The 15053-nt window shown below is 54.0% G+C and overlaps 1 protein-coding gene across 5 annotated transcripts; it reads right to left on the bottom strand.

Annotated features, from left to right (window-relative positions):
• Positions 1–8634: 8634 nt before the first annotated feature.
• On the bottom strand, positions 8635–14506 carry NXNL2 (nucleoredoxin like 2). 5 transcript variants are annotated; one of them, XM_061575281.1, is made up of 4 exons: positions 14356–14506; positions 14007–14231; positions 12826–13189; positions 8635–9846 (listed from the first exon to the last, which is right to left on the bottom strand). In XM_061575281.1, the coding sequence occupies exons 3-4, from the start codon at positions 13167–13169 to the stop codon at positions 9675–9677; spliced, it is 516 nt and encodes a 171-aa protein (XP_061431265.1). In that variant the 5' UTR covers positions 13170–13189; positions 14007–14231; positions 14356–14506; the 3' UTR covers positions 8635–9674. The 5 variants fall into 5 exon arrangements, with proteins under 5 accessions (XP_061431265.1, XP_061431261.1, XP_061431262.1 ...); XM_061575277.1 differs by having other exon boundaries at positions 14007–14506; XM_061575278.1 differs by lacking the exon at positions 14007–14231 and having other exon boundaries at positions 14270–14506.
• Between the last annotated feature and the right edge of the window lie 547 nt (positions 14507–15053).

The raw sequence follows: 15053 nt of genomic DNA, 5'->3' as shown, positions 1-15053 counted from the left end.
AATTCTAATGTTTTCAAACCAAGAATAGCCAGCATCCAACCGTTATGGTGCTGAATGCGGCATTTGACCGCGGTGGATACATTTGCTCGACGGAAGGTGCTGCGATGCGGTAAACGTAACCAACGGGGAAGCCACGGTCTTTTGGGGACGTCTCTCGACCGCGGCGGGTTTACCATCCTGCCGCCCGTTTCCCTCTCCGCCCCACAGCATCCCTCCCAACCGACGAACGAATCTTTACTTTTCAAACCACCGCCATTCGAAACGTCTCGTGGTTTATAAGTGTTATTGTGATTGTGCCCAGTCTCGTCGGATCTCGAAACTAAGCAGGGTTAAGCTGCCCAGAGGTCCCCGGAAGCCTGGGGCAGAAAGATAAATGGGCCCCCCACTCCTCCATTTACAGGGCCGCGTTGTGTGGGCCCTCGTTTGTGTGAGACCTGGGGAAAATTATCCCTTCGCCAATTCCCCGTCGTCCTCCGTCTTGGGCGGTCCTTCCTGTACCAGTTATGTATACTCTTGTACCAGTTATGTCTACTCTTGCGCATGATTGTAGCAACACGTTCAGGAGTCAAATGCCAATGTCGAGGTCTGCTCGCCACGACAAGAGGGCTTCAGGAGAGAAAGTTGGTGTCATTGTGCCATTCCTGCTGCCTTGAAGGAGCGCAGACTTGCAGCGGTTTACCATGTGGTCCGTGGTTATACCAGTGACAATGCAGAATTACAGAGCAAATCACTCATCACGCTCAACTCGTGTCAACATTTGCAACAACGGCGCATTGATTCACATCGGGGCACAGTCGGGGGCCGATGCCGACGCTTGCCCGCTCCCCGCGTCTCCAAGGGAAGTTTGCTGGTGGCGGTGGCGGCGGCGGCGGCGGGGCCGGCTGGAACGAGATGGTGTACGTAGGGGATGGGTCCGTGTCTCGGTCCCCGCCAGCAGCCGATGCCGCCTGCACGACGCCACACGAGCACGCCGGGGAGGGGGGGGGGGGTTACTCGGGGCTCGACAGAATAGCAACACGCAAAGGGGGTGCTTCTGCTAGCACACGGCAGGAGGACGCCGCTGTCCTCTGCACGCCTCGTGCGCACTCCCACGTGATTACCGCATCACATGGGCAGTGCTTTCCGCCTTGTCAACAACAACCAGCACTCGTTACACACAAAGTGCTTGCCACAAATTAACCACAACACCTTTCTGATCTCGATCAGGAGCATAAAGCATCACGCGAACTCCGGTCATCCTCGCAGCAGCGGCCGTCTGGAACGCTCTTCCGATATTATAAAGCCACTAGAGCTATGCACTTTTAAATAATTTAGATTTAAAACTTCTTTCGAACTGCTTTTTGTGTTTAGTTTGTTCTTCCCCCGCACCTCCGATGGGCATGGTTGGCTACGTACGTTGCAAAAGAAGTTAAACATACGTGCGTACACACGTGTGCGACCCCCAATTGAGTAATTTGCAGGTTTTAAATTAGATGTGAACCCCGACACCGAATAACGTCACGTAATATAAGCATCCACCGTGAAGCAGGCGGTGCGTAAGCGTTGACAACACCGGGGGTCATGACCAGGGCCGCCTGCTGGGTTCGAACCATGAAAGCTGTGCAACGACCAGCGAACTCGCCCGCGGCCGGGCCTTGTGACTGCCCTGCGGAATGCCGCGACCACGTGATCGGTGTTCTCATCGTTGCAGAGGCTGCTGGATTTGAGTTGGGAAGGTGGCAGTGATGGATCCCAGCTTAAAAGCTATCAATTCCGATGCCACTTGAAGAGAGCGGCCCACTGTGGACCGGCGTCACGCTCCCAACGCGATGCTTCTCTGCAGACGACTCGATTGGGATCGCACGCAGCAGCAGCAGCATCGTCGCCCCCCTCACTACGAAGCTACTGCAGACCGTGTCTGTGAAACAGCGGCGCCTTGTTCGTATAGCATTAAGTTGAACTTCTTTCGCACCGTACGTAGCCAATCGGAGGTGCGGGATGGTTTGCCTCGCGCGCTTTAAAATCGGTGCTAATGCCGCGTGCACTGAACTGTCGTCCTCGTGGTGGCAGCAGCAGCAGCATTACGTGGACGCAGAGGGAACTCACGGGTTCTGCGTGGCCCTGGGCCTCCGATTCTGCGTGCTCGGGACTGTTGCGCAGCACGTGGTGCAGCTGCACCCATTCCCTGAGCATCTGCTGCGCCGTCAGGCTGCTCTGCGCACCGTAACACAGGCAGGCAACGCAGCAGCAGCTGCAGCAGCTGCAGCAGTAGGGTCCACCCGTGCCCCTCTCTCTCACTGTCGGACGTGCTCGGCCCTGCTTGTCAATCCGTCGCTGAATCGGACCGTCCCCGCGGCGCGTGTGGATCGTTGGCAATCAACTTTCCTACACTTCACACCACACTGGCCTGCGTGGGCTGGTGCGGAGGGGGCATCGATGTTGGAGCGTCGTTTGCAACAAAACATTTTTTTTCGCTGCACTGCCCTCTGCTGCACACATAGCCCCGCGTGGCTGAGATTCATTGCCGCGCACAATAAATGAATGGCAATGATAATAATGAATGGGCGTATCGAGGTGAGCCTCTCTCTCGAGTGTCAAGAGGGTGGTCATCAAGACGCTTCGACAATGAGATTGGTGGTAGCAATCTTTGTCTCGTTCATCGATCGGGAGCAATCGAGGTCCTCAGCCTCGCCGCCCCGTAGCGCAGCCGATTCAGAAAGTTTGCACATTTACTTTGGTCCTCGACAGCAATTAAAACAACATCAGTGTTACGCGGTTCCCACCACCCCCCTGTTGACAAAATAAGTTAATTCCGCACCCGATAGAGCGCCCTACTGGATATCGCGTTCTCCCGTCTATCGTAAATGTTGCGATTTTCCAGACAACAGAAGAAACATTTTTTAAAATCAAAATACAATTTGACAAATTGGACGTCTAACATGTTTCACACTAAAGTAACCTTTAAACTATTTTATAATTTACGAGGTAAGGGCCCATTGAGCTCTGTAGCCCTTTTTCATAAGCGACCCGGCTATCACAATGATAACTCAACGAAGTGGGCTGATCATGACGAGCCCACTTCGTGGATGATCATCTTCATGTGGACATTTACAGCACCCAAATAAGCTAAACGCGTAACGTTGATTCTCAATGTGAAGGGAAAACTGAGAGGACCTGGAGCAACAATCCACGCGACCACGATGGGAGAGAGAGACACACAAACTCCAAATAGCAGCAGGCGTCAGGGTCGGGATCAAATCCACGACCCTCCTGCACACCAGGCGAGGTAGTTAACATCTTGCCACCGTGATGATGATGAAAGAGAGAGACACGCAAACTCCAAATATACAGCAGCAGGCGTCAGGGTCGGGATCTAACCCACGACCTCCTGCACACCAGGCGATGTAGTCAACATCTAGCCACGACGAGAAGAGCCCCGCTGGTCTTACCGGCAGCGTGGCGTATCCGAGGCGCTGTCGACAGAGCCAGCACAGCAGCACGAGTAGCACCAGCAGCAGGAGCAGCAGCAGCACCACCACCCCGGCGCTGGGGGCGGCAAGAGACGCGGTGCGCGCCGCGATTGGCAAGAGAGCTCACGGCAGCCGCGTGGGGTTACAAAAGTGCGGGTAGGGCAGAGGTCGCAAACGGGTTTTGATTCCTTACCCGTACCCGGCCGCACCAGGGTCGCAAACGGGTACCCGTACCCGGCCGTACCCCCGTACCCGGCCGTACCCTACCCGTACCCGCCCGGGTACGGGTAGGGTACGGGTATCGGGTACCTGATTGCGACCTCTGGGATGAAGCCATGTTGCAGGCGCGGGTGGGTTGATTCTAGGAACTTGAATTGTGAGAAGGGACAAGACGTTGGGAAATGAGTGACAAACAGTTACTCACCAGTGACTCACGGTCTACCCGTACCCGTACCCGGCCGCACCAGGGTCGCAAACGGGTACCCGTACCCGGCCGGGTACGGGTAGCCGGGTATCGGGTAGGGTACGGGTATCGGGTACCCGGTTTTGACCTCTGGGGTAGGGTGGGTGGTGGGTAGGGTTGTGGCCTTGACGTGCACCTAGCCTGGCACAAGCACTGTGGTGACCTCACCGCTGTTTAGTGGCGAATGGCGGTTGTTGTTGCGCTGTGGGAATGTTGCCCGACAAAGTTGGCGACGATGTGAAGCGAGCGAAGAGGTGTGATTACAACGGAAAGGTCCGCGGTACGTACGTTCTGCGCGTTGTGTGTGTTAGTGTCCAACTTGTTTCGCACCGTACGTAGCCAACCGCGCTAATCAGAGGTGCGTTGTGGGGGAAGGACAATAAACTAAACGCGAAAAGCGGTTCGAATCCGGCAGCCCTGGTTATTGTCGCGGGTGTGGAGTTACTTTACAAATACGCGCAATCTGCTTCGCGGTGGACGTTAAAGAACCTGCGGCGTCATTTGTGTGCTGGCGTAATGGGCAACATTTTTTTCCACGTTTGAAAAACGACAGCGAAAACTTGGCAAGACCCTCCCGAAATAATAATATTAATGATGATAACGTAAATAACATCTTCCAAGACCTGATGGGGCCAGGATGCGCTCCATCTCATTTGGTCAAGTGCCCATCACTGCTGCTCGCTCTCCTGCAATTGTCGACGCGTGCGAATTTGATATCGGATTTCCTCATCCTCTCTCCTAGCCCCCTTCACCGGAATAAACTTCCATCACACATCAATCACCCCCCCCCCCCCCCTCTCACGAACTTCAGCTCTTCTCTAAAAACCAACTCGTTCTCTCTTGCCCCACCCTTCACCCCTTGATGTCCTCACCACCTCGTACTAACGTCGCCTTCCCTGTCCCCCCAACTCCCCATGGTCACCCATCATCACTCCACGCATCTCACTTCCATCTTCGGTTATTCCACGCACCACCACCACCGCCACCGCCTCATTTTACTTAAATCCCTTCCACTCGTCTCGTTCCATCTCGTCAACCATCCTTGTACCGCAGTTCACTGCACAGCGCTTCGGCTAAGACGCGATATGTAAATGTCACGATCACAAAGCGGCCCCCACACACAGTTTCCCTGCGAGCCCACCCGCTGCGCGGCAGCGTCCCACGAGGAACGACGAGAATCGTCGCGGGGTGTCCGCACTCACTCACGTCGCCGTGCCCGGAGAGGCCCCCGACATCTGGTGGCAGCGCGGCCGCGCCGGGAGAGGCCACGGCCGAGGGCCGGTGGGAAACGACCGCGTCCGCCGCCTGACGTCAACTTGGGACACCTCAGGTGTGGGAGTCGCACTCAAGAACAAACACAAAGCGCTCGCCACAAGTGAACCACGCAATCCAGGGGCCTTGCTGATCTCGTCCAAGCAGCATCGTCCCGGGTCAGCGAGGAAGATTGTGGACGATTCCTCTCACCCTGGATACTCTCTGTTCCAGATACTCCCCGCCGGCAGAAGGCTGCGGTCCATCAGGACCAAAACCTCACGTCATAAAAACTGTTTCTTCCCATTGACTATTGGCCTCTTCAACAAGGCCAAGGGCTTAAAATGACTTTTATACTTATAATGACTTTTACACTGACTATAACATTTTATCTACATAATTACACCTAGTCATACGTACAACGTGTTATCTTATTTGTATTTTTGTATTCTAAGATTGTATATTATGGTTAATTCACATTTTACATTTCACATTTTATTTGGTCTACTTATTCATAATTTTAAATACTTTAGCCCGTTAGTATTAGTTATACTTTGTAACGTTAGTATAGTTAGACTGTATATCACCTATTCGAGTTTTTAGAATTGCTCAATGTTGAATGTATGCACCTTCCGGCCATAGTAAATTCCGTGTATGTGTAAACTTTCATGGCGATTAAAACCGTTTCTGATTCATGCTCGCAGCAGCGGCGGCAGTGTGGGGGCCGCACTAAAGGTCATCAGGGGCCGCCAGATGGATTCTCAAACATGCACACACGTGCGAAATCAACAGCAATGTCCCTTAATCGATGGCCTTTAACGAGGTGGGAGCCCGCCCATTGAGATTGCCTCGAGCCAAGATCTGAATAGCCATGGTTCATGGGAACACATCACTCTACACCATGGGGGTTGTTGTTGCAAATGATACCAGAAACACGCGCAGCCCTGACAACCCTCTGCTCGATGAAGGCCTTCTAGCCATCGAACAAAGGCGGCGGTCACCGCATCACGCGGCGCTTTCAGATGCGCTTCTGCGGCCGTCTGGAACGCTCTTCCTTCTGATTTTAGGAAGCCACCGAGAGAAATTAACACGCGCTCGTTTTGGTGGTTAGAGGAATGGCGCTTGAGAGCCCATTGGTTTGGCTTTGGCCAAGTTTATTGCCCACGGCGCACCCAGCATACGAACGGACGGGTGCCCAGCGGTTAGCCAGTCGTCAGACTGCGGTGTGGACGAGAGGGGGGGGGGGTGTCTGGGTATCTACAAAACGTCGGGCCCCTGAGTGTGCGGATTGTCGCTGGTCGACTTTACCTCTCTCCGCGGGCGATCGGGGCCAGCGCGACGCAGCGGAGACGCCGCGGCGTGGAGGCGGCGTGCGGGGAGAGGCGGCGGAGGAGGAGGCGGAGAAGTTCTGAGCCCTTCACGCGCTCACGAGTCTCATGACGGTCACAAGACGCCCCTCCTGGCTCCCATGCAACCCCCACCACCCCCAACCACCACCAACCCCACCATCTCCACCACCCACACCCACACCAACCACCACCCCCACCACTATCCCCACCACCCCCACCATCTCCACCCCCACCACCTCTAACCACAACCCCCACCACCCCCACCACCACCACCACCCCCACCACCACCTCCACCACCTCTAACCACAACCCCCACCACTCCCACCACGAACCACCACCACCACCCCCACCACCACTTCCACCACCTCCACCACCTCCACCACCCCCACCACCACCCCCACCACCCCCACCCCCACCACCCCCACCACCCCCACCACCACCTCCACCACCTCTAACCACAACCTCCACCACCCTCACCACGAACCACCACCACCACCACCCCCACCACCACCGACACCAATCACCACCTCCACCACCACTCCCACCACCCACACCAATCACCACCCCCACCACCACCCCCACCACCCCCACCCACACCAATCACCACCACCACCCACACCAATCACCACCCCCACCACCTCCCAGTGCCCCTTCGCATCTCACGCACCGACGCACGCCGACCCCTGGCGAGCAGACGCCACGTTTGAGTTTACTCACGCTCCCATTACATTTTCACTTGCGATGTTGGGGCTTTGTGTTTTTTCATCACTCTTTCAGATGCGCTTCTGCGGCCGTCTGGAACGCTCTTCATTCCGATATTAGGAAGGCACTGGTGCTGTTCACTTTCAAATCCTCTCGATTTAAACCTAATTTCTTTCAAACGGCTTTTTGTGTTTAGTTTGTTGTCCTTCGCCCGCACTTTCGATTAGCACGGTTGGTTACGTACGGTGCGAAAGAAGTTCAACAATGTTCTTGTTTTACGAGGTAAGGCCCACTAAGCTACGTATCTCTTATTTTAGAAGCGACCTGGCCACAAATGATAACGAAGTGGCTTATCACCATCACGTGGAAATGTACAGCAGCCAAATACTCTAAACGCGTGGTGATGTTGATTCTAAGTGTGGAGGGAAAAACCGGAGGACCCGGAGAAAAATCCACGCGAGCACTGGGATTACTACAGTACTATACCGCCTTCAACTTTTTATGAACGACGGGGTGTTTAATGTTAGCGATTTGTCGTATTATCCGGCTGTATAGCAGATGAAAAAATACAATTACTTTACTATGCAAGTAAAAAATGTGTGTTTTAATATTTGTGTTTTATTACATAACATATACTACAGGCCCTGCACTAGCTTTATCCGGCACTGCATGAAGCCCCTGTGTGGACAGGCAAAATACCCTCAAGCCAAGAACATCACGCACCGTATTGTGCGAACACGAGCACGTAATGCCGACTGCACAAAAGTAAACAATGAAGAGGAAAGTATGTACAAGTAGTCCTCTACTTACGACGGAGATGCGTTACGACGACCCCATCGTAAGTCAAAAATATCGTAAGTCGAAGATGGCCTAGCCTACCCAGGAGTCTTAAAGAATGGTGATAATTTAGCAAAACAGAGCAATTTACAGTACCGTACGGTATAAACTATATATTGTATCTATTCATTAATTACAATACTGTATTGCACAGTAAAATGTAAAGAAAAAAAAACAAGTAAATTCTTAGCCGACCTATATGAACTGCAATTTAATAGAAAGTTTTTTTCAGGAAACAATCCTATCTGCTATAAAAAAAAACTTTTAACATGCATTGAACGTATCGTATCGCGATCGTAAGATCGAAATATCGTAAGTTGGACCATCGTAACTCGGGGACTATCTGTATAAATCTAAATTGGTAACACAATGAATGTGACCGTTCTCACCACAGCGACCACTTTGCTGCAGCGGCAAGTCCCAGGGGTTGAGACGTCAAGCTGAGCTTCGTCCGACATAATCACGTGAGCAGAATGTGATTCAGAATGTTTATTTACACCCGAGGAGGAATCCGATGAGCGATGAAGCTCTTTTTGCCACAGATGTCTCCGGCGGAGGCGGGGTTAGAGCATTACAACAACAAACAGTACAGAAACGTGATGGGAGTGCAAATTATAGGAAAGTTAAGCAAATCAGTAATATATTTACACACAAATAAAACTGAGCTATTTTTTTATTTTACCAGGTAAAGCCCATTGAGCTATTAGTTTATTTTTCAGAAGCGACCTGGCCATGAATGATATCTCAACGAGGTGGCTTATGTGGAAATGTATAGCGGCTAAATAATCTGAACGCGTGATTCTAAATGTGGAGGGGGAAAAAAATCCATGCGACCACGGAGAAAGAGAGAGAGAGACGCAAACTCCAATTATATAGCAGCAGCAGGCATCAGGGGTAGGGATCGCAAACTCCAAATATATAGCAGCAGCAGGCGTCAGGGGTAGGGATCGAACCCACGACCTCCTGCACACCAGGCGAGGTAGTTAACATCTCGCCAGTAAAGGGACGGGACACTGACGCCTCCCCACGCCACAGGCGATCCCACGAGCCGGCGATTACCACTCCACCGGCGTTCCTGATGGTGGACGTGAAGGGAAAGTGGAACATGCCCAATAATTTCCAAACAAAAACGTCCCCATCCCCCTCCAAGTCACGCCCGGATTGGGCTACTGGATGTCTGCTCACGGTTATGAGTTCATCTGTAAATTGGGCAGTGTGACTCGTCCATTACGGCAAACCGGTGGCGCAGTGGTTAGCGCACTGTGTGAGCGAGTGGGGAGTGGTGGTGGAGTTGTTAGCGCACTGTGTGAATGGGTAGCGGTGGTGCGGTGGTTAGCGCACTGTGTGAGTGAGTGGGGAGCGGTGGCGCAGTGGTTAGCGCACCGTGTGAGTGAGTGGGGAGCGGTGGCGCGGTGGTAAGCCGCGTGATTCGCTCCAGTAATCGACGAGAGTGTCGCCACAAGAGAATCAGCCGGTGGCCCGTGACATGTAGTCGTGGTTTAAACGTACGAGGATGCACGGTGGAGTTGACCCAGTCGCGGATGAGCCGGGAGGCTGAGTGAGGACAACGTGGCGTGGCTGGCTTGGGTCGTGGCGAGCGATGAGCAGGAGTTTGCCTCGGGCTCAGGACTCGGGGAAGTTGTGGAAGACCTCGGAAGCGTTCAGCCAGCCTTGGAAGGCCCTGGAGCCCCAGTCGCGCACTTGCGTCCGGCCCCTGGCCGTGATCACGGCCCCGTTCTCCCGCACGATGACGAGACGCGGCAGCGACGTGACGCCGTAGCGCTCCCGCAGCTCCCTGTCGAGTCACACGGAGACCGCGCTGGGGATGTGGCCGCACGAGCAGGACCCACGCACCCCTCGTGCCCACGTGTGCCTCGCTCCCACGCACCCCTCGTGTCCACGTGTGTCTTGCTCCCACGCACCCCTGGTGCCCACGTGTGCCTCTCCCCCACGCACCCCTGATGCCCACGTGTGCCTCGCTCCCACACACCCTCGTGCCCACGTGTGCCTCGCTCCCACACACCCTCGTGCCCACGTGTGCCTCGCTCCCACACACCCTCGTGCCCACGTGTGCCTCGCTCCCACGCACCCTCGTGCCCACGTGTGCCTCGCTCCCACGCACCCTCGTGCCCACGTGTGCCTCTCTCCCACGCACCCCTGGTGCCCACGTGTGCCTCTCTCCCACGCACCCCTAGTGCCCACGTGTGCCTCTCCCCCACGCACCCCTGATGCCCACGTGTGCCTCGCTCCCACGCACCCTCGTGCCCACGTGTGCCTCTCTCCCGCGCACCCCTGGTGCCCACGTGTGCCTCGCACCCACGCACCCCTAGTGCCCACGTGTGCCTCTCTCCCACGCACCCCTCGTGCCCACGTGTGCCTCGCTCCCACGCACCCCTGGTGCCCACGTGTGCCTCGCACCCACGCACCCTCGTGCCCACGTGTGCCTCGCTCCCACGCACCCCTGGTGCCCACGTGTGCCTCGCTCCCACGCACTCCGAGTGCCCACGTGTGCCTCGCTCCCACGCACCCTCGTGCCCACGTGTGCCTCGCTCCCACGCGCAAACCCAACCGCACTGATGTCCACGTTCGTATTGAAGACCCCCCACTTAATTCAATAATTTCAATTCCAATCTTCAAGCCCACAGAGGCCATCAGTGTATTATTTTCAAGGAAGATCTGACGCAAATTTCCCAGTGCAACTCCAGACCATCAACTCACTACACCTGAGAAGCACGTTTAATCGCGGGCGATGAAACCCGGATTCAAACCCAGGACCTCAGCAGTGCCGACTCAGCGCTCCCCCAAGGAATAAATGTCCTCAACCCAGCTTCCCCTCTCGAGAGCAAGGGGGTTATTTGACCGTACGGGCATAAGAGTGGGGGGGGGGGTCAACGCTAGGCAATTGTATAACTATGCCACCTGCAGCTATGGCAACGGCGGGCGTGAGTTGGCAATTCGTCAGGTTAAGCGGCTCAGGGGAGACCGGTGGCTGAGCTAAAATTAACGAATCCCCACCGGCATCTCTGCCGGCTAATGCCCCTGGCTCTGAGTGCGTCGCCTGCGTATGAGCAGTCGCTCAGCCACAGAGAGGCAGGCCTGCTTCTACCCCCATAGCGTGGGAAGAGTATTCAAGCCAGCAGCGGGTAGATCATGGCTGATGATGTCTTGTGTGAAATGGGTTCACGTGACCCTTGGTTCTAACATGGGGGACCCGTACCACCCTCCCACAACACGATCCCAATGAGGTTCACACTCTATAAACTATAAAACTAAACATTTTACTTATCTTATCATCTAAGGCCCACCGAGCTTTCCATATAGCTCCTTTTCAGAAGCGACCTGACCTCAAATGCACCTCCGATTAAGCACGGTTGGTTACGTACGGTGCGAAAAAAGTTCAACATACTGTGACCTACAATGATAGCTCTGCGAAGTGGTTTATCACGTGGACATTTATAGCAGCAGCCAGCTCCTCTAGAACGCGTCATGTTGATTATAAATGTGGAGGGAAAACCCGGAAGACCCGAAGAAAAATCCACGCGACCACGGGGAGAGACACCGCAAACTCCACATATACAGCAGCAGCAGCAGGCATCAGGGTCGGGGTCGGGGTCGAACCCACGACCTCCTGCACACCAGGCGAGGTAGTTAACATCTCACCACCGTGGCTTCACTTTAAATGTGAAGCATCAGAACCAACCTCTTCAGGGTTTTGAGCAAGAGACAAGGACAATCTCCTTTGCAAGAGAAGCAGGTTTTCTACTGGAGCTGTCAGCAACTGGCTTTATCTAAAGAGCAGCTGCTTGAGAAGTATCATATCTGCATTGGGATTAAAAGCAAGTTGTAATATAGCATGTAGTGTATGTTAGTCCATCAGCCTCTCGGCTTTCAAAGCAAGCAGGCTCGGGAGCGAACAAATGCTGCTTGCTAACATCGGTCTGGGAAGGCGATGAAGCTGACGGACTACCGTACAACATTCTCTCTTTTTTGTAGGTACCGCAGTTAACATCTCGCCACCGTGGCGCTGGAAATAAACAAAAATCGGATGATAAAAAAATCGAACAGCCGACGAAATCTCAGACCAGCGATGTCTGTCCACATATGGAAGACCGCAGGCCCATATATACAGGGACTCCTCTACTTACGAACGAGTTAGACTCCAGACGTCTGTGCGTAAGTCGATTTGTTCGTAAGTCCAACTTTACTCCTGTCGATTCCAAACGTGTTGCACGGCATGTACACTAAACACGGGGGTTGGCTTTAAAAGTTGTAGAATGTCCTGTAGATCCACTGGTTCTTCACGTTCTACAGATGTAGATGCCACTGGTTCTTCACGTTCTGCAGATGTAGATGCCACTGGTTCTTCACATTTTACAGATGTAGATGCCACTGGTTCTTCACGTTCTACAGATGTAGATGCCACTGGTTCTTCACGTTTTGCAGATGTAGATGCCACTGGTTCTTCACGTTATGCAGATGTAGATGCCACTGGTTCTTCACGTTCTACAGATGTAGATGCCACTGGTTCTTCACATTCTACAGATGTAGATGCCACTGGTTCTTCACGTTGTGTAGATGTAGATGCCACCACCGCCCCATCTATTGCACGACGGTTGAACTTACGACTCTCGGTCCGAACAGGTTGTAACTAGACATACGCGACCAAGTTTGCTCGTATCTCTGAAAGTTCGTAAGTCGAATATTCCTAAGTAGAGGAGTACCCGTGTATGGTCACTTGTGGGGCGAGGGGGGGCAGCAAGGAGTCGAGACTCACAGGCGGAGCGGGTCGTCCCAGGGCACGGCGAGCCAGTCCCGGTGTCCACCGCGCACCGCGGCCCTCATGTCCACCTCGCTGTCGTCCGCCGACACGAGGACGAGCGCGAACGGCGCGGGCGGACGGCGCCGTGTCCGCAGCAGCGACTCGCAGAAGGCGTCCAGCGCCGGCGCGAAGTCGCGGCAGCACGGGGAGCGCAGCGCCGAGAAGTGCAGGGCGACCACGCGGTTCCGCAGCGCCGCCTCGGCGTCAACCTCGCGGCGTCCACCCCCCGCGGCGTCGTCGTCGTCGTCATCCTCGTCGCCCGCGCTCAGCAGAACTCGTCCTGCGAACAGCTCGGCCATGGCAGCCTCCTCTACACAGACTACACGTGCACACCTCATCGTTACACACACTTCATCGTTACACACACACCTCATCGTTACACACACACCTCATCACACACACACACCTCATCATCACACACACACCACACACACACCACACACAGTCGTTTTAGAACAAAAATCGCTCTTGTTGTTGTTTTCGTTGCCGAGTCCTGGTCTAACTCCTCATCATCATCGTCACGCCACCATCCCCCGACAGGAAAAAAAGCAGAAATCGTGGGAGAATACGATCGCGCATCTTCAAGGTGACATTGCCACTCTTGAAAATGTTCTGCACACACATCCCTGTGATGGACAACATGCTCTAGGATTGTGGCAAAGCATGCCCGGGATTTCCCTAAGGTCCTGCCGTTGAAGACACCTTCATGCAGAAATTATGGCATTATGTGTCGCGGTCCAAACGCTCCAGTTATTTGACAAATTGAAACGGTAAAATTGCGCGCTCGTCTCGGATGAGAACCCGGACGGGGTATTGACGAGGGCTGCCACTGTTTCCGCAGACCCAAACTGGGCATGTGTCTCCGTCAGCCTGTGTCCATCGAAACTGTCGCAGTGAACGTGGGCTGCGGGACGAATCGGTTTCAAACCGGCAGTCCAACACTTCCACCACTGATTACGGGAAGAGTAATTACACAAGTGCCTCCTTTGCCTGTTGACTGCTGCCTCCTGAGCTCTAGGAATTGCTTTGCCTTCCACGCAATACGTCCTGCGGCCCATCGCGGTGGCGCCTCGCCGTCTAAAGTGGCACGGCGGATGAAGAGACGTCCCCTCCGCTCAACCCCGGCAGTGCCACACCTTGCAGCAGCAGCAGGAGCAGCAGGAGCAGCAGTAGCAGGAGAAGCAGGAGAAGCAGCGAGAGCAGCAGCAGCAGGAGCAGCAGCAGCAGGATCGCCCGTCGGTCTGGATGGCAGCCTCATTATCTCCGTCTCACTCGGTCCCTCCTGGATATACGTTGAACTTCTTTCGCACCGTACGTAGCCAACCGTGGTAATCGGAGGTGCGGGGAGGGAGGACAACAATCTACATGCACACACACAAAGTGGTTCTGATAGAATTACTTTGTCAATCGAGATGATTTAAAGGTGCACAGCTCCGGTGGCGTCCTAACCTCGGAAGAGCGTTCCACACGGCCGCAGGAGCGCACCTGAGAGCGCGCGACGCAGCGACACGTCCGTCGCACTTCTTCTCCCCGGCTGAGCGACGTCGCGCAATAAGGCAGGGCGGAGGGGGGAGAGCGGAGGCCAAGTCTCAGCAGAGCTCCGGGCTGCCAAGGGGCAGTGGGAATTACGCACCGGCCCGAAGCGTCGTCCGCCCCCCCTCCATCCCCCGTTCCTCCTTCACTCCACCTCTGCTCCAAATCCACCTCCTTTACCTCCCTTCCCCCCTAACGACACTGTGTCACGTCACGCAATGCGCTCTGTGAAAGGCTGGCATTTTACAATGTGGAATTGAAGTTCACAATCTTTTTGCGGCTGTAGGGCAGTGTTCTTCACTCACTTTAGTGTGTAATCATCATGTGTTGCAGTCGAAACGTCGTGAGAATTTTTATTGTTTTATATTTATATTATTTTATTATTTCCCTTCTACGTGACTTTACCGAAAGAACCAATAATATAATTGTTGAATGATTACAATATTTGTTAAATTATTACTGCTCATATAAACGCTTGTACACGTGACAAATTCGTGTTGGCTCGCAGTTGGTTGAGAGTTCAGAACGACAGAGATTTGGTCAGATAATTGAGGCTGAACAAGAAATAAATTAGTCTTTGGTTTACATTGTTCATACATTGATTGAAGCCCACGGTAATAATGATTTATGCATCCATGAACACATACTTG

The sequence above is a fragment of the Lethenteron reissneri genome, chromosome 58 (genome assembly GCF_015708825.2).
Source record: "Lethenteron reissneri isolate LAM-NWPU_2019-01 chromosome 58, ASM1570882v1, whole genome shotgun sequence".
Taxonomy (NCBI): domain Eukaryota; kingdom Metazoa; phylum Chordata; class Hyperoartia; order Petromyzontiformes; family Petromyzontidae; genus Lethenteron; species Lethenteron reissneri.
Note: the sequence above shows the minus strand (reverse complement) of the source record. Positions and strands in the feature narration are given on the sequence as shown.